Here is a 25,956-nt window from a genome sequence, read left to right on the forward strand (position 1 = left end):
CACTGTTAATTGAGAATCGAGTCGTGCAGATATGTCAATAAATTAAAACGGTATTAAGATTAGACATTAAAACACTAAAAACTAGGGATTACCATTAATTTTTAACCCAACCATAGTACTATGGTAAACTTATGGAAACACATGATACAGTCATGCAATTGAATATTTAAAATAGTACGACCATACAAGAGAGAGTTGTAAACAAAAGAAAGTAATGATACATATCGAATTTTTAATCCCAATGCACAAATAAGGAACTGTAGTTTTCATTCAATTTATTTATCTAAAATGTACGCTTGGGTTAAACAATGGAAATTAACACTGTATATTTATATAAACGATAAATCTTGTTAAATAGAAATAAAACAGAGGTACTTTGGATTGGGGTATTGAAATCGTGTAAAGATAAAATTGTAGGAATTAAGTGGGGAGATAGCCCTATTGAAGCTTTGGGGGTGATTTTCGTACATGATAATGAAGAATGCTAAAAAATAAACTGCAATGGTAAAATAGAAATAATGAATAAATTATTTGTGATATGAAAAAAACGAAATCTTTCAATTTTAGGAAAAATCCTAATTATAAGGTCTTTAATATTGCCTTTGTTTACTTTTCTTGTCTTCAGAAAATAATCTAAAAGAATAAGACAGTAGCTATAAATATATGTGGGATGGGAAACCTGACAAGATTAAAAGAAACATAATGATAGGTCTATATAAGAAGGTTTTTTTTTTAAATGGTAAACTTTATAAGTTATTTTGTGGCTTAAAAGGCATCATGGGTAAATAGATTGGTAAATGGTTAACTAGCGACTTTGAAGCCTGTACCATTAAAATACTTAAATGTTTCAAACCGAATTTTATCAATATTTAATATGAATTTAAGTGATATAAAATCTGTATATTATTTTAAAGATATTCTTGCGTTTTATAAAGAAGTAATAAAGTCTTAGAATTTTACTGGCAAAATAACCAGACACATTTGTCGTTATTAGAAAACAAGTAATATCGGTAATAAACCAATTATATTTGAGAACTGGATTAGGAGTGATCTGATTTACATAAATGATATCTTACAAAACTTTGAATTTTTCGGAAAACTAAGGATTTTCTTATCCCAGGACTAGATTAACTTAGCCGTATTTGGTACAACTTTTGGGAATTTTTGGTTTTCAATGCTGATCAACTTTGTACTTGTTTGGCTGTATAACTATTTTGATCTGAGCGTCACTGATGAGTCTTATGTAGACGAAACGCGCTTCTGGCGTATTAAATTATAATCCTGGTACCTTTGATAACTGTAAGATGATAAAATGTCATCATCGGAAATCTACATTTTAAACAAATTAAAGTTCATAATAAACTGGCTTACTGAAATTTCACAAATTAAAAAAAAATATATATCAGCAGAATAGGTTCAAGTTGTTCAAAAAGAAAATTCTGTTAAAACTACAATTAATATTCAGAAAGAAGATCATATTGAAAAATCATTATATCGAACTACATTATTAACAAATAAAATGTTATATAACTCTTATATTATAAAACAATCGGGATAAAAAAAAATGTCTAAGAATTCTGCTTATACAAAAAACTCTTAATATGAATTTATTGTACCAATTTATTTTTGAATATATCAATGACTGAGAATAATCACACTTCTATACCTGAAACTTAGATGGAAATTATTACATTTATTGTTCCAACGAAATACTAGTTACCGTTATTGCATTGGAAAGTAAATAAGACAGATACGTGTAATTGTTGTTACCAAGAAGAAGATTATGCTCACTATTTTCTGAAGTGTACATATTTGAATAGATTTTGGCAAAAAATCGATGACCTTTTTACAAAAAGTAAAACAGATTTTGATATTAAATTGCAACATCTTGTATTTGGATATAAAATCACAGATAGTAAATATTACTTTTTGAATTATCTATTAACAGTACTAAGTTTTTCTATCTATACGTCATATTATGTATCCGAGCAGAGAACAAAAATTGTTGATGTCTTTAATATTTTTGAAAATGAATTTAATAAAAGAGTAGATACATATAAACCAAGATGTCCAATGGTATTGTCAATTTAAAAGTATTTTTAGCATTAACTAGTCTCTGTATAGGACAACTATACATAGCTTATTAACTTTATAAGTTAATAACTTGGATCAGCTGTATATTTCTATAGATAATCAGTGGAGTGTAACAGGATAAATCAAGAGAACTTGGATTCTTGGTAAAATTTGTAGAGAGCAAGATTTGATCAATAAATATATTATGGTGAAAAAAAAAGAAAAAAAACCCCAACAATTAATGAACAGTCTGAAGATAAACGAAACAGCATTTAATTGACCTCTAGCGAATTGAACAGAACAATAAATCTATATTAACCTTTTTTTAACTGATATGTGCATAGCTTTCATTATTAATAAATGATATATAAATCATTTTGATCGTACTTATAACTAAGTAAAAAATTTATTACACCACTTTTACGGGATACGATTACAAGATGTCCTATCGTCTAATGCTCTGTAGATTCGATATAATGTCACTTTGCATACTATTTTGCAGGTTTTCCATGTAGAATGGAGTCCTTGAGTTGTGTTTGGATCATGCTGTTTCATTGTTTCATTTCTCTATTAATTTTTACCAAAAACAAAGACCAGATCACTTCCCCAAAGAATCATGGAGATGAAGCAATGAAACGATACCACTTAGTTGTCGATAATTTTGTAATTTTCATGCAGTAAATATAAAATACTTTATTTCGTTTAAAAAACTTTGATGACTTTTTATGGGACTCACACTCAATTTGTTTAATTATGTAAGATCGGGTTGCTACCTTTTGTTGTTTATGAACTAATGATCTACAATATGGTTATAAACAAGTAAGACAACCCAATGCATGTCTATAGTATAATAAAATAAAATCAGAAGCAAATATCTAATTATAATAACTTACCTCAATCCAGTCAAATATGTTTGTCAATGCAAGGAACACATCTTTGACATCCAGTATCGCTAGTTAAAAGATGTTGATATGTGTATTTACTCAATCTAATACAGATTAAATCTCTGTACTTGCTCATTTTTTATGCTTGGTCGGAGCGATTTGTGTGGTGATTTAATTTTGATTCGATTCATTTCATTTGTATAAAGTATTAATGTTGCTTTATGATTTTATGTATTATTCACCGGTATAAAAGGTGAATGTTACTGATTTTTTCTGGCTGATTTTACAGGTATAAAGGTTTGATGTTGCTCAGTCTTTCTGGCCGATTTCACAGGTATGAAAGGTTAATGTTGCTTAGTCTTTCTGGTCGATTTCACAGGTATAAAGGGTAAATGTCGCTCAGCGATCAGTCTCTATGACTGTTTTTACTGGTATGAAGGGTTAATAGTGTTCAGTCTTTCTTGCTGATTTCAAAGGTATAAAGTGTTTATGTTGCTCAGTCTTCATTGCTTATTTCACAGGTATAAGGGGTTGATGTTGCTCAGTCTTTCTGGCCGATTTCACAGGTATGAAGGGTTAATGTTACTCAGTCTTCATGACTTTATGTTTTATTTTGTTGATTTGTTTTTCTATTTTCGTCCTGAAGTTGTCCGTTTTTTTATTAATTGATGTGTTTTGAGGTGTATATTTGTGGGATTGTTAATGTTTACTAGAATACTTTCAATATAAAAAGAAGATGTGGCATAATTGCCAATGAGACAACTCTCCAGAAGAGCCCAATTGATACAGAAATCAATTGATACAGAAATTGACAACTAAAGGTCACCGCACGACCTTCAACAATGATCAAAGTTCATACCGCATAGTAAGCTATAAAAAGCACCGAAATAAAAAATGTAAAACAATTCAAACGAGAAAACTAACAGTCTAATTTATGTATAAAAAATAAACAAAAAACCACTGAATGCATTTGAAACAGGCACATAAAATGTACATACAGAATGTGGCGGGGTTAAAAATGTGGCGGTGTTACAAGCATCCATTGAATCGACTAGAACGTTTAATTTTTGTCTACTGTAAGATATGATTACGTATAAAATAGTATATATACCTGGGATGAAATACAGGTTTACTTTTCATGACATGGAATTATGGATTTTTTATGCTTGGTCACGTATATTGAGATGCAATACAACGTTTAATGCATTGGTAATACTACTGTTAATATGGCTAATATCGACGTAGACAAAATATTGCTGTCTCTAGGATGGTTTGGTCCTTACCAAAGACAACAATGTGTGTATTTTGCTTTAGCAATGACAGGTGCTGCCTATGCAATACTCGCATATATTTTTGCAGGTAAGTTCCATATGCACTTCTGTGTTAACTTGATTTATCACATTATCATTGATATGTTCATAGTTATAAATTAACTGTTAACAAAACTTTGGATTTATGAAAAACTAAGGCTTTTCTACCTCAGGAATAGATTTCCTCAGCTGTATTTGGCAAAACTTTTAGGAACTTTTGGTCCTTAATGCTCTTCAACTTCGTACTTTATTTGGCCTTCAAAACATTTTTTTTATTCGAGCATCACTGTTGAGTCTTTTTTAGACGAAACGCGCATCTGGCGTAAATATACAATTTTAATATCGTATATGGTGAGTTTATTTATTGACAACTTGATATTTCGATTATTTTTCGAACGTTAAGCCCCAGTCCCACTAGACCACGATCGCACCACGCTCACTGCGATCTAAAATAAATTAAGATCGTGGTGAGGTCGCGGTATGAGCCGCATGAAAATGTAAATTTTCGTTGCTTTCACGATGCTACTACGTCCTCTCTACGCTTCTACAGAGATCCCGCTACGATTAAACCACGTTCTCACCGCGCTTATTCTGCGACCTCACTACACTTATCAAGATCTTTCTACGCTCTTCACGTTCTCACTACGACCATACCACGAGTTATCCGATTGCAACACGATCTTACTGCGATTATAACACGTTCTTACCACGATTATACTACGTTCATAGCGCGATCTTACTACGTTCTCAGCAATAACGTCAACATCGTGTTCCATATCATTACAGTTCGATTCCTTCTATTTCTGATTACATCGTAGATTTCTCTACCAGAACACGTGGACATGGTGGTAGGAGTTGATGTAGAGGCTGAGGGAGCAAAGTAACGAATCCTGATCAAGCAGAGATGTGGGACCGACCAATCCAACCTAAATTACAACCTATTGCTGGTCCATAAAGCTCAATGACGATATTTTAGTGAACGATAGCAGAGATGACATAGATGTATCAATATATATAGGAAGATGTGGTATAAGTGCCAATGAGACAACTCTCCATCCAAGTAACAATTTATAAAAGTAAACCATTATATGCCAAGTTACGGCCTTCAACACGGAGCCTTGTGTGAAAATGACAATGAGAATGATGGTCGTAGTGTGAACGTAGTCAGGTCGTAAGAAGAGCGTAATGAGGACGGCAAGGGCGTGGTAGAATCGCACTATGCTCGTGAACAGCGTGGTATAGTCGTAGTGGAAGCGTAGTTGGATCGCAGTGAGAACGTGATGGTCGTAGTGAGGTCGAGTTAACGTTGCTGTTCGATCGTAGCGCAGTCTCTCCGAATAGAATCACGCTCTCGCTACGATTGTACAGCGACCTTTGCGATCTTACTACGATCTTAGTGCGCTCTCACTACGCTTCTACTACGACCTGATTTCGCCACGACCGCACCACGATTGTTTTGAACATGTTCAAAGTTGGCCACGCTCTTCACGATCTTGAAGACCTCACCACGACCGTGATACGACCTTACTGCGATCTACACGATCGCACTACGATCATCAAAATTTGCATTTTTTACACAAATCGTAGTGCGATCGTGGCCTAGTGGGACTGGGGTATTAGGTTAAATAAATATATGTATATTTTTTTTTTAATTTTGTAATTCTTTTTTTATCACTGAACTTCTTTTATGGGGCGCATAGCATTTTCGCTTTTTTTTTTTTTACAAAATCGAATCTTTCATTTCACCACAAGATTGTATTTCATTTTCGCAAGGGCATTTGCGCCATTTTACAGATAATATTTCAATGCAAAAGTTGGAAATATTTATTGCTCCATCTTGAATTATACTTCTTTTTAGTATTCCCCCTTGGTAACTGAGTAAGTTCATATTCTTTTTTTTAGAATATAACTGAAAGTCACTTAAGGTTAAAATCATAAAGTTATCCTTTATTTGAAGCGTAAAAGTTGATATTGTCATTTCTTAGACAAATTGGCCTAGATACCAGGAATACAATTTTATATTTACGTCAGACGCGCGTTCCGTCTACAAAAGACGCATCAGTGACGCTCGAATCAAAAAATGTTTAATTAAAAGGCCAAAAAGAGTACATAGTTGAAGACGGGTGGTTTTCATAGATATCAGACTGTATATATTTCAGCGTAAATATTTGCCTTAAGCTATAAGAGATATATTGATACCATATCATACCTAGGGACTTCATTTTTATAATATGTCTAAGCTGTGTTTGACAAAACAGTTCAGAATTTTGAGTTTTCAATGCTCTTCAACCTCGTACGAGTTTTGGTCTTTCAATTTATATTTTTTTCAAGCAACACTGAAGAGTTTATAATAGAGGATATACACCATAATTAACCCTTATATCTTTGTATTATAGTTTATCATGAGTGCGTCGTACGACTTCATCACACTTCAACAACATGAAACTAAAAGATGATTCAAATTTTAAAACTTTTAAAGTTACCCCAATTTAATGGACGCCATCACGAGTAGGTTATGGAATATATATTTCGCAAATGACGACGAATATGATTCAACTGACGTAACCGCCCCTCTACTCAAACTACCAAATTGGACTCATCATCCAATTTATATTTTAATACGCATCACGGCGGGTGCTACATCTGAAGCATGGTCTGCTTACCCTGAGTTATCACCTGAGATCATCCGGTTTTTTATTATTTTTTTTTGCGTGTTCATGTTGTTTATTTACCTTTATTATTCAATGCAATGCTGTGTATGGTGTTGTTTATCGGTTTTATTTTTTATTTTTGCCATTGCTTTTTCCGTTCGTTTCTGACGTATGAGTTTGAGTATCCCTTTGTATCTTTCGCTAACCTTTTTAAAGGGTCCTTTATATTTTTCTGAACCAAATACAAAGCAGAGTTTATGTTCATATCACTTTGTTATGTTATCGTCCTGAAGGTTATCTAATTTGTCACTGTACGTTAAACAGCCATCCGTCTATCCATGCATATAAATAAATTGAATAAGTTAATCCATAAATTATTCGAACTTGACTACAATTGCATAATTACTATCTGATTTAAACATTTTTTATGTGTTTTATTTTAATATCATTTTATTCAGTTAGCTTATAAAATTTTTTTATAATCTAGCTTACAGACCACCATTTGCATGCGACGTGCCTGTGAATAATTCTTTGGTGGCTTCGGTTGTAAATGGTACTGATATTCAGCTGATTGGTAGTACATGTGAAATTAATGTAGTCAAAAATAATACAAATAGTTCCGGTCATGATGTTTTAATGACATTACCATGCCATTATGGTTACAACTACGATATCCAGCAAGATACTGTAATTACAGAGGTAGGTGATGTGTTTACACTACGGCTCATGATTCTTACTGTTACAGAAAGTTTGGTCAGTTTCTATTGTCTTTTCTTCTACTATAATAGAGATCAATATGTTTATAATATAATTGCTGTATGTTGTACAAAGTTAGAATGTCTGGTATTACCTCTACTCCATGACTAAATATAACTAAAAACACAAATATAAATTGCTGACAGCCCGTCGAACGTGATAGACGCCGTTTTTAATTTGTATCTCAAATAATTTCCAGCAGTAAACATATACAAATATTAAAACATATATACAATATTTCCAATATCAATATATCCACAGTGTATTCGCTTAAATTTCTGAATGTTTACCCTTCATAGATAGTCAAGACCGTCCAGGAAAAACCAACAATCGTTCACATGATATATGAATATGAATGGAAACCTGTATCCGTGCCAATGCTCGAGCCTATCTCAGGATAAAAGTGGCGGACCACACCTTTAATTAGCAAATACATATACACGTAGAAAACCAGAAAAACAACTTTAATTGCAATCAGCAATTACAAATAAAGGAGCTTACTATGTTGAACGGCTTCTAGAAAGTGAAGCGCTTGAAAAAAACACCAATATATCGTAACACAAAATTCGACTTCTGATTGGTCAATTTTGTCATGCCTTATGAATATTTATGAAAAAAGTAACGACAATACAATATTTTCCCGCTTTACTATACGAACCGCGGGAAAATACAATTATTCAGTGTGCACCTCATTTTTATGTTATTTCTTTATAGACAGAAAAAACTTTACAGTTATTTCTTATAATTTAATTCTAAATTTCATTTTAAACCGTATTAAACCATGAAAAAACGTCGACGAAGTCACGATCACATGACAAAATGATATACATGAGCTGATAAACAAAAAAAACGTCAGCCAATCAGAAGACGCGTCACATCTAAAATTAAATTATTCAATGTTGTTTCATAATTCCCGAAAATATTTTCTGTGAATATGAGATTAATATCCCTTTTTAACATGTTGGATTTATATGTTTTCGATCAGTTTCGATGTATAAACTGACAGTAAATAAACTTTTTCAAATAATTATCATATATGTTCTTGGTACCTTAATGGTAAGCTTTTCCTTTATTACTTCTATTTACATGTTGATATATGGGAAATAAAGACAATTAAAATCGTGAATTTAATTTATGCCAAATGCTAAAAAGAGTACGACTGTTAACTTTAAAAATGTGTAGTAAATATAACTATCTATATTATACTGTGCCACAACCTAAATTCCAGTTTATACATTTTCTATAGTGGGACCTCGTATGTCAAAGTGAAGGTAAGGGAGGACTTACCCAATCTATGGTAACATTTGGCCAAATGTTTGGATCCGTAATATTCCTACCGCTAGCTGATCGTTATGGAAGAAAGAAAATTATGATTTCAGTTGGATTTTCAATGTTTCTAGTTGCAACGCTTATATCTCTGTCACCGAATTACTACGTTTATATTGCAATGAAGTTTTTGACTGGTGCTACTCTTGAGGTGAGTAAAAACTTAATTTGGATTATAAAAAAAAATGTTCTGTCAATTGTAACGACCTGTATATATTTTTGTGTTGTTATTTTGGTGTTGTTTTTCCGGAATCTGTATTGTAGATATAAACAGTAAACAACAAAGAGACAGCAACACAAAAATACCAATTCAAAATAAACATATATAACAGATGCTTATTACAACTCGCCCAACCATAAACACTTATGGCAGCGGAAACAATAAACAAGACGTTTTACTTGGATACCTGAGCAAAACGCGCGTTCAACATGCCAAGTTATGAGCCTGGTATTTTTGAAGAGGGTTTTGGAATAGGAATCTGTAAATTTCAGAGGCGGAAAATCGGTACACATACAACTTGTTGTTCGGTGTGAGCCAAGGCTCCGTGCTGAAGGCCGTACATTGACCTATAATGGTTTACTTTTATAAATTTTTAATTGGATGGAGAGTTGTCTCATTGGCACTCACACCACATCTTCCTATATCTACATACAGGCCTATATTTTGTTGTCCATTCGTTTGTTGTGTGTTTTTTCATTTGATTTTGCCATTTGATTAGAAACATTCCGTTTTGAATGTTTCTCGGAGTTCAGTATTTTTGTGATTTTATTTTTTAACCGGGGTAAGAAGTTTAGTTTTTTAAGTGGGTTAACGGGCAAACGTAATTGTATCTTTAAAATGAAGGTTGTTGGTAGAGATCATAAAAATACATATTATCATTATTATAAGTACACCTTTTATTTTCTTGGATGCTGTCTAATTGATATATACCATATACGTAAGTATAGTCATATTTATACAATATTCAGAAAGAACGTATTGCTTGAAGTCTAATATTTGTCTTCGAAAAACTATGCCCATTATGGAGCTACATATATGGTTATTCATTTGTGTTCATTTGTGTTGTACAAAAGAAACAAGTAGATAATTTAAACGAACACTATCGCTTCTAATTCATTTTAACAATATTTTACCTTCAAAACGAACCAACACAATATACTAAATTGTCAAAATCGATGAATTTGCGGGGAAAACACTACCGTACGTCAGAAGCTTTTGTTATTAATATTTTTAACTGCATTGGTTGCATATCATCGCAATTATCCAGGAACAAACAACGATAACCTCACATATGAAATGAATCCGAAAATTTCAATTTTCTGATGGGCGTTTTCGAGACACTGTCGATAGTACGGGGCGCCGAATGGGACTCTTGTGGTTTTGTACTCAAAATTTAATTTTGTATGGACAAAAGTGAGTTTTGTTCAATAAAAATGAGTTCAGTTTAACAAAATTTGTAACATGCTACAAATTTAAAATTTTGTCATATAAAATAATTTTTCAGTGGACAAAAGTTACTTTTGTCATGACAAAATTCATTTTTGTAACACAGACTTTACTTTTGTTACCTAATTTGAAAATTGGGCGACAAAGGTCAATGTTGTATGCAAATAAGTTTATATTTGCATACCTTTTTGACAAATTTAACTTTTGTCTACAAAAATGAATTTTGTCATGACAAAAATGAATTTTGTCTACAAAAATGAATTTTGTCATCACAAAATTGAAGTTCTCATAACACAAGTCTGTACAACATAGTTTTGTAAGACAAAAAAGATTTTGTTATGACAGAATTGAATTTTGTACAAAACCACAAGAGTCCCATTCAGCGCCCCGTAGATAGAGAATCAGAATGAAATCTGAATGTGCAGAAAAAGTCAAATTTGTCACATGTACATTGTATGTTTTTAAATAGGGTTATGGTATGACAATGTATACTTACATCTTTGAAATGTTTCCTGGGAAATATCGTTCTTATATTGGCATTTTTGGAGCCTTTTGGTGGAGTACAAATGTAATTACCCTCACTGCCTTTGGTTATGGTCTACAGAATTATTCATGGCGAATTCTACATTTGGCACTTGGATTAATGGCATTCATCAATTTGTTTATATTTTGGTAGGATACTTTAGTTCACAAAAGTTTCTAAGTAAAATAATATTGCATCTTAATAATAATCAAAACAGTACAAAGGTGTAATAAAAGCCAATATTATCCTGCGATTTATGATAATATGGAAAATTTGATTTGATAGTCTCTATAAACAAAAAGACGTAAAATCGTGGTTTCCATTTTACTACAATAATGTTCTGTTAGTGCACAAGTCTCTACTTTCATTCTCTTACAATTCTGTCTTGTATATGTTACAGTGAATTTGTATAATCAGTGATTATGTAGAATCCCTGATTTTTCAGAAAATTTGTAGAATCACTAATATCATTAGTGATTATATATAATTCCTGAAAATTACCAGTGATTTTACATAATCACTTAACATTTAATAATTATTCTATAAATTCCCTACTATGATTTCAGGGAATATCAATAATTAAAGGATCCTTTGTTTGATAATTTTTTTTCTTATAGACAAGTTATAATTTTTTTCTATCGTACTCCTTGCCAGATGAAATAAATTTGCTTTTAAACACAGATGATGATTTAAAAGATCTAACCAACACGGGGTTTCGAGATACAGTTGTAGACTTAAAAAAATAATGATATTAACATTCCCTTTATAGTGATAACTTTACATGTATTGTTTGTTTCTTAAAAGCCAGCATCATATGGATATTCATGTTATATTTGTAAATACACAGAGCATGTTATTTGAGGTACGTGTAAAATAAATGGTGAAGAAGATTATGAGAGGATTATGGAACATCTGTCTTATGGGTTTTTGTTGGATTTTGTTATTTTTATTTTGGTTCAAATAAAATGAACTTCAAACTGATAAACAGAAAAACAGGCAGAACTAAGGATTGACAAATAAAACAAAATTTTAGAGAAAGCTGGCATTTGATGTAATATTCTCATAGCAATTTCGTAGAGTAAAAATGGAAAGATAAAACCAAAAACATAATGGCAATTGTTCTGTGCCTGGCCACACAAAATGGTATCTTGCTGAAACCAGTTTGGGGTTGCTAATTCCCTTTTTTTGGGAGTACCTTCAGATGTTTTTACTGAACACTTTATTTCTCTTAGGCATGTTGTAAAATCTGATTCGATATGTGAAGGAAACGGTTTTTTGAATGTGGATATTGTTGTAAAAACAGATGGAAAGTTTCAATATATTGTGTTTAACATTTTAATATATTGTGCCTAAAATTTTAAAAAATTGGGTTATCATTTTGATATATTGTGCTTAATATTTCACAATTAATGTTTATCATGATGTTTTATTATCATTTTAATTTAGTCCTGGTATCTATGATGAGTTTATTTATACTGAGACTACTACAACCTTATAGTAGTCTCAATTTTTTAAGAATAAATTATTTGACTTTTTTTCATTTTCTTTATAAATAAAACTGTTTCTTCATTTCAGTTATTATATATAATCACTGACGTTTTTTCTAGTGATTATACACAATCCCTGAAAATTTTAGTGGTTATATAGAATCCCTAAACTAGTCAGTGATTCTACATAATCCCTGAAAATTTTATGGAATCCCTGATTTTTCAGGGAATATGTAGAAACACTAAAATCATTAGTAGTTATATATAATCTTTGAAAATGACCAGTGATTTTACATAATCACTGAACATTTTAATAATTATTCTACAAATTCCCTAATATAATTTCAGGGATTATAAATAATTTAATGATACTTTGTTTGAAAAATATATATATATGGAAAATTATAATTTTTTACTTTCATATCCCTTGCAAGATGAAATAATTTTGCTTTTAATACAGAGGATGAATTTTTAAAAGATATGACCAACACAGGGTTTCGAGATAAAATTGAAGACTTCAAAATTTGTAATATCAAGATTCCCTTTATAGCGATAACTTTACATGTATTGTTTGTTTATCAAAAGCCAGCGTCAAATGGATATTCATTATTGTTATTTATGTATTATTGTCATTTTGTTTAATTTCTTTGGTTACATCTTCTGACATCAGACTCGGACTTCTCTTGAACTGAATTTTAATGTGCGTATTGTTATGCGTTTACTTTTCTACATTGGCTAGAGGTATAGGGGGAGGGTTGAGATCTCACAAATATGTTTAACCCCGCCTCATTTTTGCGCCTGTCCCAAGTCAGGAGCCTCTGGCCTTTGTTAGTCTTGTATTATTTTAATTTTAGTTTCTTGTGTACAATTTGGAAATTAGTATGGCGTTCATTATCACTGAACTAGTATATATTTGTTTAGGGGCCAGTTGAAGGACGCCTCCGGGTGCGGGAATTTCTCGCTACATTGAAGACCTGTTGGTGACCTTCTGCTGTTGTTTTTTCTATGGTCGGGTTGTTATCTCTTTGGCACATTCCCCATTCCCATTCTCAATTTTATTCATGTTCTATTTGTAAATCCACAGAGCATGTTATATGTAGTACATGTAAACAAAAAATGGTGAAGAGGATTATGGAACATCTGGTGTTTATTTTTTTGGGTTTTTTTGTTCAAATGAACAAGAAATTCAAACAGAGAGAACTTATGCATCTAAATGTATAGAAAAACTTATTATTGACAATTAAAACAAAAGTTTAGAGGAAGCTGGCATTTGGTGTAATATTCTCATAGCAATTCCACAGGGTAAAAAAGGAAAGTGAATCCCAAAAAACATAATGGTAAATGTTCACCAAAAGTCTGAAAAGGGATATCGTCTGGCCAAAACAAATGGTATCTTGCTCGAACTAGTTCGAGGTTACTAATTCTTACCTTTTTTAGGGGTACCTATAGATGTTTTTACTGAACACTTTATCTATCTTAGGCGGGTCAGAAAATCTGATTCGATTTGTGAAGGAAAATGTTTTCTAAAATGTGTTTATTGTGGTAAAAACAGATGTGAAGCATATTATTTTAATATATTGTGTTTAACATTTTATTTAAATATATTTTGCATAATATTTAAAAATAGGGTTATCATTTTGATATGTTCTGCTTAACATTTTACAATTGATTTGTATACAGTGTAATGCTGTTTTAATATGATTTTATAGCAAAAAAAATTTGACTTTTATTCATTTGCTTTATAAATAAAACTATTTCTTCATTTCAGTTATTATGTATAATCGCTGATGTTTTTTCTAGGGATTATACATAATCCCTGAAAATTTTAGTGATTATTTATAATCCCTGAACTGGCCAGTGATTCTGCATAATCCCTGAAAATCTCAGGGATTCTACATATTCACAGATTATACAAATTCACTGTAACATATATACTCAAACTATATAGAAGACACTTATTAAAATTGCATGCATTCACCGATGTCCATGTAAGAGAATTAAAGGAGAAGACACTCGAATGTTTCTTCTCTTCACTAATGATATATAAAGTATGCCCAATATAAGTAAACTTCTTTAAGGTATAATTACTCACTTTTTAAAGTTATGGTTTTTGCTGTCACACTGACGTAAGCAGTACCTAATAACACAATTTATTACATTGGTTGCAATGACTTACATTGATTTCCCAGTTAGATAAAAAATGATAATTTCACATGTGAAATAACCGTGGTTATTTCACTCTCTGATGTCATACAACAATAGGCGTTGTCAAGACGTCGATAACGTCGGATCAAAACAAATTGTCAATGCGTAGGAAAAAGATATAGTTCCTTACATTTTCTACATGAATTTCATAAAAAAAAAGCCATTTGCCAATGTAATAAAAAGAATAACTAATCGCCGTATTTGAATATCAAAAATAATACAACTTGTGACCGAACGCCGCTATGGATTAAACTCGTGCTGCGCACTCGTTTAATCCATGCGTCGTTCGGTCACGCGTTGTTTTATTTTTGATATTCAAATACGGCGATTAGTTATACTATAATTATTCATACAAGTAAAATAGTAATTTGAACTATCTATTTGTTACCTTAGATGCTCCGAAACTGTTTATCAATCAAACATACTTATTGTTCCAAAAATATATTTTTTTAGGTTATGTGACGAATCTCTGAGGTGGCTGGTTGCTAACGGTAAAATGAAAGAAGCACAGAAATTAATTCAAAAGATTGCAATGAAAAACAAGAAAGACCCAGACAAAATTGTACCATTGTTGAGCTCATTAGACAGTGAAGCGGAGAATGGTGTAGGATATGAAAAAGAAGAAAAGATAAATAATGATATACATGTCACATCCCCAGTTAATCCTGTTTCATCGGCAATTGATCCTGTCACATCAGAAGTGAATCCTGTCACATCTAGGAGTTCTAATAATCCAACAGTATTAGATATTTTTAGAAATGCATTTGTGTGTAAAATTGCTTTGATTTGGATGTTTACATGGTACTTAATCTATATTTAATATCTTGATCATTTGAAATAAATTAATATTAAATGTAAAACACGATCTCATATAATTGCTGTTCACTTCTGTCGAAACAGGCAAAGAAACAAGTATATTTGTGCAAAGGACCCTACGCCCCGCTCGATTGCATTCACGTGTAAAGTTAGTTATGACATTTTGGTCAAAACCAAAATTGATCATTAAATGTATACTAGTCGGTTAACTTCATAATACACATTATATATGTAACACTCAGAAACGTGTCCTCTTCCTCATACGTGTCCGATTCCCCCAAACGTGTCTACATCGACGTCACTGAACTGCAAAACATGTCTAGTTGTAAAACAGCGCCAAAGCTTCTCATTTGTATAAACGCCCAAAACGTGTCCATTAAAAAAAAACACACAAACGTGTCCAATCCCCCAAATGTGTCCATATTTTTTTTCACTGGAATTATCATTCGTGTCAATATCATTAATACGTGAAGATAATAAATCAGACACCTCCTGAAGGGAGAATGTCCCATTCTCTGCGCGTTTCTTACTGAAGTCATAAAAAAAGTGTTTACTAACTCTTAATTTTTTAGATAAAATCCCAACTAGTGTTAATCACGAATAACCGTTAAAATTTAGGTCTTATTTTAAATTTCCGATATGATAAAAGAACCTATCTACAGTATAGATAAGAAGATGTGGTATGATTGCAAATGACACAGAAATAAATAGCTACTAGTATAGGTCATCGTACGACATTCAACAATGAGCAAAGCCGTTTCCGCATATTCAGCTATAAAAGGCCCCGAAATGACAAATGTATTTTATTGCTAACATGATATCTTTCAAAAAAATCATTAAATATTTGGCACTGGATTTTATGTCTCTTGTTCATGTGTCTTTATTGATGTTCGAAACTTAAAATTTATTGAAAAACATGATTCCCAGGTTATGATCTAAACTATCAGAACTGTTGAAAGAAAGGAAGTCAATTCTTCTGAATTAATATAAAATGCATCAACGGAGTTTTCTAGTACAAAATAATTTACATATTAAACGATTAATTCAACAGTACAAGAATTATTTGTATGTTCGCTCTAAATGAGCATGAAATACTTGCAACTGGACAATAATCAATAATTTACAGATTAAATTTGCAATAATTTTTTTATGCTAATCATTAACAACTGGCATTGAACAAACTAATGTTAATAAATGCCTACTTCATCATCTTTGTCCCCCGTCACATAATTGCGGTAAACGTTATTGATATGGGACATGCATGTATTAGCGCTAAAAGACGTGAGGCGTTCTGGCGTGTAATAATGGACACGTTTTGGCGAATAACAATTATCGGACACGTTTTGGGTTATGAAATCGGACACGTTTGGGAAATATTGAATATTACGGACACGTTTGGGCAGAATAGACACGTTTGAGGGGGGGGGAAGGACACGTTTGGGAGTGTTACATATATTCTAGGTGTGTCATTGACAAGACTACGACAACTTTTATTTATGTATGTACCCCGTATCACAATTATATTAAATTGATTTCGTGATTTCATCATTGATTTAATTCTGTTCACTGCTCGTTTTCATCACAGGGGATACGGGATCATATAGCTTTTCAAGTTTACTCATACATTTCAAGGATAAGCCGGGATATTCAATCAAGTAAGCTAAGTAGAATAGGAAAAAAACGATGTATAAGTACCCCAGTTATAAAATTACACTTTGTTGAATAAGTTGCTAAAATACAAATAGATTAGGGTTATTTTCAGCATGTATTTCAATCAACATTAAAGATGAAAGCTTCATATGTGTACTTCGTGGTTCTGACATGATAATAATGTATTCATTAATATGGAATCAATTCAGTAGTTCTGGTAAATTGTAACTTTGGAGTGTTTATCATGAAGAAATGCATTTCAAACCAAAATCGAATTCGATCGACAACATAGTTATGTATAACAGTTGACGTTTATATTCAAATTAATTGATTCTGCCTTCAAATATTTATTTTTATTTTTGTAGGTTTAATCAACAATTCCCTATTTTGAAATTAAAAAAATGTGCGATTCAACTTAATGTCTCTGTTTTGTTTATAGATGCCCGACAAAATGCATATGACATAGACATTTCTTCAGAGTTTATGCATGTAATTTCAATTTTAAATTTCAAATTAATTTATGAGCTTCTGGATTAGTTTTTCAATCATGCAATCAAGTTGGATTGTCACAGAAAGCATGACAAAAAATAAAGGTTTATGTAAAACGTGATTATTCAGTTCTCTTTTCTTGTCAAAACAAAATTTACTAAAATAAATTCCAGGTTTACAAATGGTATGACATATTATGGACTATTGTATTCCTCTGTACAATTAGAAGGTAGTAGGTTCTTGAACTTTTTTGTAAATGGTTTGGTGGAATACCCGTCATGTGTGGTCTTTGCAATATCAGTGAATATGAACAGGTACATTCTAACGCCAATACAGTAGACTGAATTATATATTATGAATTGTCTAGTAAAATTTTATGCATGCTTCGGATCTGCTTTTTTAAAATGTTTATGCCCCATTTATGGGCATTATGTTTTCTGGTCTGCGCGTCCGTTCGTCCGTCCGTTCGTCCGTCCGTTCGTCCCGCTTCAGGTTAAAGGTTAAGGTAGTCTTTGATGAAGTGGAAGTCCAATCAACTTAAAACTTGAAACTTCGTATTCATGTTCCCTATGATATGAACTCTCTAATTTTTATACCAAATTAGATTTTTACCCAATTTTCACGGTCCACTGAACATAGAAAATGATAATGCGGATGAGCATCCGTGTACTTGGGACACATTCTTGTTATACATAAATTGTACACATCATATTATATGAAGGATATGCATATGGTAGCCGATATGTTTTTTAAACTGTATGATGCAATATCATATCTTTTGTCTGACAGTTGTCAGGATTAAATACTCTTTTACATTCGTGCATTATTCTTGTAATATACTGGAACCTTTGACAATGACAACACAATTGTATATGTCTTTATAACTATAGAATTTCTTTATACAGCATCAGCAGAAAGAAGTTAACTATAGGCTTCCATTTGCTGGCTGGTATAACAATGATACTGTCTGTTGTATTAATTAGTTTTAGAGGTAAGTTAACTATAGGCTTCTATTTACTGGCTGGTATATCAATGATTCTGTATTTTGTATTGATTTGTTTTAGAGGTAATATCATTATACTAGTAGTACATGTATCTCTAATCTGAGTTGAATTTTAATATGGTATTTATGTACACAAAACAGACGAAAAGAAAAGAACAACTAAGTAGATATTGAGTTAACATTGTTTTATCTCAGGAAGTTTAAACATTTGTTTTTAAATATTAAATATCAATCAAAGATAGATATGTAATGCAAGTGGACAATGCCATTAATGTTGTTTTAATCACTTTGATGAGACAACAACTATCAACGAAGAAAACAAGTGATGATATTGAGAGATCAGCATATAGCTCACTAATGAAAATAAAAACATCGACTCTTATATATCGTATTCATAAAGGATGCGCTAGCATATTTTATAATATTTTTTTTCTTGCTGGCGGTAACTGATTTGTTTTCGCGGTTTTATAAATACAGTGAACAAATACGAGAATATTACCATTCAAAAGTAATTTAATAAGAAAATCAGATGTTAACGTCGATGGAAGAGAAAAGTTTCTTTACAATTCATTAAGCTTTAAATCACCCAATGTATTATGCCTAATTTTTTGGATGTTAATTTTACACACAATTGAATAATGCTTGTAATCTATTTCAGAGAAACACGAAATATTTGTTAAGCTAGCCATTGCCTGTAGTTTTATAGCCAAAACAGGTATAGCAGGTTCCTACAATTCCATATTCATATATACACCAGAGACATTTCCTACAAATTTAAGGTAATCTCACTGCTATTACTGAAATAAAATATAGAATTGTTTTAAAATTATTCATGCATTTGTATTTCAGAAGCGGTAATGTTTTTTCATCATTTAGCTCTCGCCCAACTCACACATAGCTTTTGTTTTACAGCATGGCACAAAGAAAATTCAAAACAATGTGAAAGATTTAAAATATCTTTATTTTCTAAAGTACTGCTAGGAACGAACCTTTTATTGGCAATCATACCCCTTACAACCCATTTCTATTGTTATACTTCATAGTTTCTATTTCTGAATCAAGTATAAATTGAATGGATCTATTGTTACGAATGACAATGGATTTGACCACAGGGTTTGACGAGCGTTGTTTCCTGAAACCCCTGCTTCTACGTATAAAAAAGGCCATTGTTATTTATAATAGAAATTGTTTTGTTTTTAATTATGTGAAGATAAGATATTACTAAAAGTGTTCACTACAAGTTGTTTCAAGACATAAGAAAACATATATTTCACGATATTCCAATAGCAAAAAAAGTATTAAGTATCTGTTTTGAATAACAAATAATTTAAAATTTTTGATCCCATATGGCAATGTCTTACAGAACAAACATGTAAAGAACTTTTATTTGAATTATATATCAAACACATATAGTTGTCAGTTTGACTGATAGATATAAGATAAGTCTCTTCTTCAAAATCCTACGCGCGACATCAAAATGTCTTCCGTCTTATACCCGTCCATATTGACATCTGCATACACGGAGCATGATGTATTTTGTTTGTAATTAGGATGCACGATACGGCAAACTTTGATCAGCTGGTCAATATTAGCACATGGACTTAACGGGAATATGCAAAACGGCAACTTTTTTAACATTTGTAAAAATCTACTCACAACCCTCGGAACATCATCGTTTTGCGTCTAAATCTAATTGATAAATGAATAAGGTATTGCCAATTCACTTTGAAACTCAACATACATGTATACCCCAAAACACTTACTAAAGAGAAAATCCTTGATAATCATGTGTCTATTCTTTATTTCATTGGAATTTCAACAAAAGATGAAGAACTGGATCTTCCATCACTGTATTGTGAACCTAGACTACATAATTGTCGTTACAAACGGTATATTGCTTGGTCTTTCAATTGCTCTAATAAACCTCTTTCTTAATTATCAACATCAACTTTATCAGCAATCAAAGCTGGGCTTAAAAGTTAGTATGAAACGGCGTATTCTAGAGGTGGTGGGAATCAGATGTAGATACATACAATACAATTCAACCTGAGACTCTTTAACTTTGCAATAATAATAAAACATTTGACTTTTCTACACTTTACACAAGTATTCCCCATTCAAAACTTGAAGACAAATTTAAAGAGTTGGTACTGCTTTGTTTCATAAAAAAGAACGTCAAACGTTAAAACAAATACCATGTCTTAGGGAGGGATAAATAATACTTTGTAAAGAATTACTCTGATTCACACAAAAAAATCTCTGAAATTGACATTATCAAGATGATTGATCTCTTGTTAGCAATATCCTTTTACTTTACTTTCTGCTATATATCTAAAGATATAATTCAAAATTTGGTGACTATGTTGAATGCATTTATAATATCGAACTAGAGATGAAGGATACAACAGATACAGCTAAGTCTGTCTAATATCTTGACTTACATCTTGAAATAGACAATGAGGGTCGATTGAAAACAAAACTTAACGACAAAAGAGATTTCACTTTCCAAATTGCGAACTTTCCATTTCTATGTAGCAACATTCTGGCAGCGCCTGCATATGGAGTATACATCTCCCAATTGATACGATATTCCTGGGCTTATATTTTCTTTCATGATTTCTTTGAATGAGAGTTGCTGCTCACAAGTATGCTATGCAACCAAGATCAAAATGGTGGTGTTGAAATCATCCCTTCGCTTGTATTACTGACATCATCACAAATTGGTTGGTTATGAAATATCCGTTTCACAAATAATCTCGGTTACGTTCGGTATATCGAAACTACAATCCCGTTCCCTTTCATGAATATGATCACCCCAAGGCTTTGGTTGGGTTCGAGTTGCTTAGTCTTTAGTTTTCTATGTTGTGTTTTGTGTCTGTTTGTCTTTTTCTTTTTTAGCCATGACGTTATCAGTTTATTTTATATGTATGAGCTTGAATCTCCCTCTGGTATATTTCGCCCCTCTTTAAAACACATTCATTCGTTTATCATGGTTCATAACAACTAGAATATATATGTCCACTTAATGCTTTATTCTGAAAAAAAAACTTATCTTGACTTAACAATGTTTAAAACATATTTAAAAAGTTGTAGATGTCATGTTTGATCAATGCCATGATATCTTAAATTTCAAAAGGTGACAAGTTTAAAATTTCTATGTTACAAAGTTGACATGTTGTCATCTGTGTCAACATGCACTTATTTTTTCTAAGTAAGTAGTTATCAGTTTTCTATACACTTGTTTCCGTAAAAACAAATACTATCATGATTTTTCCAGGCGGGAATAATAGTTCAGAATGTTTCTTCAATTTGGAGCAAACGTTCTAATCGATGAAATTGTATTTCTTCCCTTCATTGTATTTGTATTTTACATAATGACATACAGTCTACATAAGCAAAGATGGTAAAAAACCATAATCAAAATACTGGGATACGCCACTAGGAGCGAGATCAGGTGTGTCGACAGTGTAAGCAAGGAATGTATCAGTCGCCATGTGAATTCGCATTAAGTCAAAAATTAGGACAACATCGGTAAATTTACAAATCAGACTACTATACTACTTGTATTTAAAGAAACTTGCCATAAGTCAGTTGTGATACCGACGAATTGTGCCGGTCGACCAATGCGCGATGGCGAGCGTAAAATTTGTGTATTTTCTATTTCAATCGTGTTTCTTATTAACTGTCGTAGAAGAATTTGTGTGATAAACATATCCTTGTTAACTCTGCAGACTATTTTGGACATGTATTTGTAGTCTGATGTTCAGTTTATATGTCAGAAGCATACCCCTTATTTATGTATAGATTGGCCTTTATTGTTTGTACGCAGGATTAAGATATTGGTGATAGGTGTGGAATGTTGTATTTTCATAGACTTTTGCATCATGATGTAACAGCAGATGAATTATTTTGTATACATATTTATCAAATTGTTTTTTAATCTTTATATAGGATATGTCTTTTGTAGAAATATGGGAATTGGTATAGGAGCTTTTGGTTCACACATTGGTGGAGTTATTGCACCGTTTGCGACTCTTCTGGTATGACATGATATGTTTATTTTCTACAAACTTTCTTGTCTCAGAGGTTAAATGACAACAGAAATGTACTTTCTAAAAATGATTTATAAAAGAAGGTTTGTCTATTATGCTGCACGCGATCGATGTATGCATAATCCTTTCCTGCTATTTTACATATATATGACACACAAATAAATGTTTGCTGTTATTGTACTTGCAAAAATAAAACGTCTTACTCTCCTGAACGGTAATATAAAAGTAAAAGGATGTGACATGAATGTCAATGAGTCCATTCTTCACACTCCCCACCAGAGACCAAACGGCATAGATGGTAAGCAACTGTAGGGCACTTTACAAGGAGCGAAACCCGTACCGCATAACAAGCTATAAAATTCCCCGAGAAACAAAAGGAAAACAGTTAAAATGAGAAAGTTCTCCACCTTATTCAAGTACAAAACAATAATAAAAGACAAATATGCTATACAGCAACAAACGACAACCACTGATATATACAGACCCCTAACCTGGGTATACCTGACTGATGAGATAGGCACAATAATTTTGCGGTGTTAATATAAAAAAGAAGATGTGGTATGATTGCCAATTAGACAACAAGAGAGCAAAATGACACAGAAATTATCAACTATAGGTCACCGTACGGCCTTCAGCAATGAGCAAAGTCCAAACCGCATATTCAGCTATAAAAGGCTCCGAAATGACAATGTAAAACAATTCAAACGAGAAACAATATGTTTGTATGTCTCCAAACCTTCACCTAACCTGGAATAAGGGGTAACTTCACAACAATCTTTAAAATTCAGATCGATACAAAGCCCAAAACAATTATCAAAAACAAAGAACTTTTCTAAGAGTACTTACGCGTAATGACTGAAAGCTAATTCAAAACCAATAACAACTCAAACACGTATCTAAGACAAAATTATGTGTTCAGTACACTTATAACATACAATGAATTTAGTATAGAAACGTCATCAAAATTCCGAGAAATGGATGACAATTTGCAATGACAAAATATAGGTATTGACAGATTGTATGACTGTGAATGTACATATGTATTTAGTTTGTTTTTTATTTATTTGTAGCAAACTTTATATTTATACCGATAAAACAACATTCAAAGATCTAAAACATTTGAGAATGAGTACATGATATATGAACTGTATCAGAAAGCATAGAATGTATTTATATTTGCTAAGAAATAGAAAAAACTCAGTCCTCTCTAAAGATCATACAAATGAATTTGATATATTTCGAGAATTAACATATAAAAGAGGGACGAAAGATACCAGAGGGAGAGTCAAACTCTTAGATAGAAAATAAACTGACAACACCATGGCTAAAAATAAAAAGACTAACAGACAAATAATAGTACAGAAGACACAACATAGAAAACTAAAGACTAAGCAACACGAACCCCTCTAAAAACTTGGGTGATCTCAGGTGCTCCGGAACGGTAATTAGATACTGCTCCACATGTGGCACCCGTCGTGCTTATATTATTACAAATCCGGTAAATAGTCTAGCTCGGTAGGTCACATTCGTGAAAAGGGAAAGGGTATTGTAGTTACGACATAAAGAACATATCCGATATCATCTGTGAGACGGTTATTCCATATAAAATGTATTGTAAGAGAGTAGTGAAACCAAAACATTAAGCTCTTCATGTACTGCTGTTTCTAGTTTTCAAACAAAAGTCATTTTATTAACATTAATTGTTTTGCTATATTTGCAATGCTTTTCATTGAAATTTGAATTATGTTGTGTTTGAGTATACCTTTCAATTGTGTTCACTAAAATCACTTTTACAGGCTTTCCATGTAGAATGGGGTCCCGGAGTAGTGTTTGGAGCATGCTGTCTTATTGTTTCATTTCTTCTGTTATTTCTACCAGAAACAAAAGGAAGACCACTTCCCCAAACAATCATGGAAATGAAGCAGTGGAACAAGAAACATTGTAATCAGTCAGATCAAACAACTATTTATGTTAATTAGCATGTTTTTACTCAGAGTAAAACTTGAAATTAGTTGTTTCAAGTTAAGATCTAGTTTGGGTATACTTTGACTTTTTAAAGAATCACAGTTATACTCCGAAGATGCATGTTATCATCAACAAAATGCTGGACTTAGATAACATGTTTGTTGAGCTTGGTAACGGTTGATTGTTATTTCAGCCACTAAGTTGTAGACAGTCAGAATGTCAATGGTTATTGATTGTGCAACACTACTGGTTAAAAAAACTTTATACTCCTATGAATCCAAATACTTACAGACAAAAAGAAAAAGCATCTTGCAAAATATTTTCTAATTTGAGTTGTATTGATGACGAACTGTACTGACAAAAACGCAGATTTCAATGAGTAGGTATAGAAAGATGGGTATGAGTGCCAATGAGACAACTCTCAATCTAAATAACAATTTATAAGAGTAAACAATTATAGGTCAAGGTACGGCCTTCAACACGGAGCCTTGGCTCACACCGAACAACAAGGTATAAAGGGCCCCAAATTAACAAGTGTAAAACCATTCAAACGGGAAAACCAACGGTATTATCTTTATTAAAAAAACGAGAAACGAGAAACATGTATAAATTACATAAACAAGCGACAACTACCGTACATCAGATTCCTGACTTAGGACAGGTGTACTTATATATCATACATTCTAGTGAACTGCGATAAAGATAATTATCAAAGTAAAAAGTCTGCTCGGTTCGTTGATCTTGATTTTCCTTAAAATCGATACTGATTGAAATTTATAACTTGAATCTTGGCAAGCGTAATGATTTCAATCATATAATACTGCACCTTCCATTTTCGTAATAATATCCTCTGCGTTATCGTCTGATGTTCACATTACGCTCATGCATGTTCACACTATACGGACTTCATTCACAGTGACAAGGTATCGCTACTAACACATAAATTGACCCAACACAAATGAAGAACATCTGAAATCGACACAAAATAGTTTTAACGGTCATCATCACGAATTGGTTGACCGAACTCACTAGTGACAATTTTTTGCGTGCTAGTTAATAGTTATCCCACGAGGACGCGATGCGTCAGTGTAAGATCACCCCGATGGCTGGAGGCCAGAGGGTGATCTAACACTGACACACCAAGTCCGAATGGGATAACTATTTTAAATCCCAGCTGTTTAAGATTAGACGAAAAAACATTTACAATTCATAAAATCTAGTTAAGAACGCCACACAACCATTATAATATACTTAATATATTTTCTTTGGTTACATCTTCTGACATCAGACTCGGACTTCTCTGCAACTGAATTTTAATG

At 32.1% G+C, this 25,956-nt stretch overlaps 1 protein-coding gene across 1 annotated transcript; it reads left to right on the plus strand.

The window, feature by feature from the left end:
• Nucleotides 1–4,139: 4,139 nt before the first annotated feature.
• LOC139519262 (organic cation transporter protein-like) lies at nt 4,140–24,698 on the plus strand. Its single transcript, XM_071311225.1, has 10 exons — nt 4,140–4,316; nt 7,406–7,617; nt 8,921–9,151; nt 10,917–11,119; nt 15,116–15,463; nt 17,791–17,931; nt 18,523–18,608; nt 19,279–19,399; nt 22,588–22,660; nt 24,469–24,698. The coding sequence occupies exons 1-10, from the start codon at nt 4,184–4,186 to the stop codon at nt 24,649–24,651; spliced, it is 1,731 nt and encodes a 576-aa protein (XP_071167326.1). The 5' UTR covers nt 4,140–4,183; the 3' UTR covers nt 24,652–24,698.
• The last annotated feature ends 1,258 nt before the right edge of the window (nt 24,699–25,956 follow it).

The sequence above is a fragment of the Mytilus edulis genome, chromosome 4, assembly GCF_963676685.1.
Source record: "Mytilus edulis chromosome 4, xbMytEdul2.2, whole genome shotgun sequence".
Classification (NCBI taxonomy): domain Eukaryota; kingdom Metazoa; phylum Mollusca; class Bivalvia; order Mytilida; family Mytilidae; genus Mytilus; species Mytilus edulis.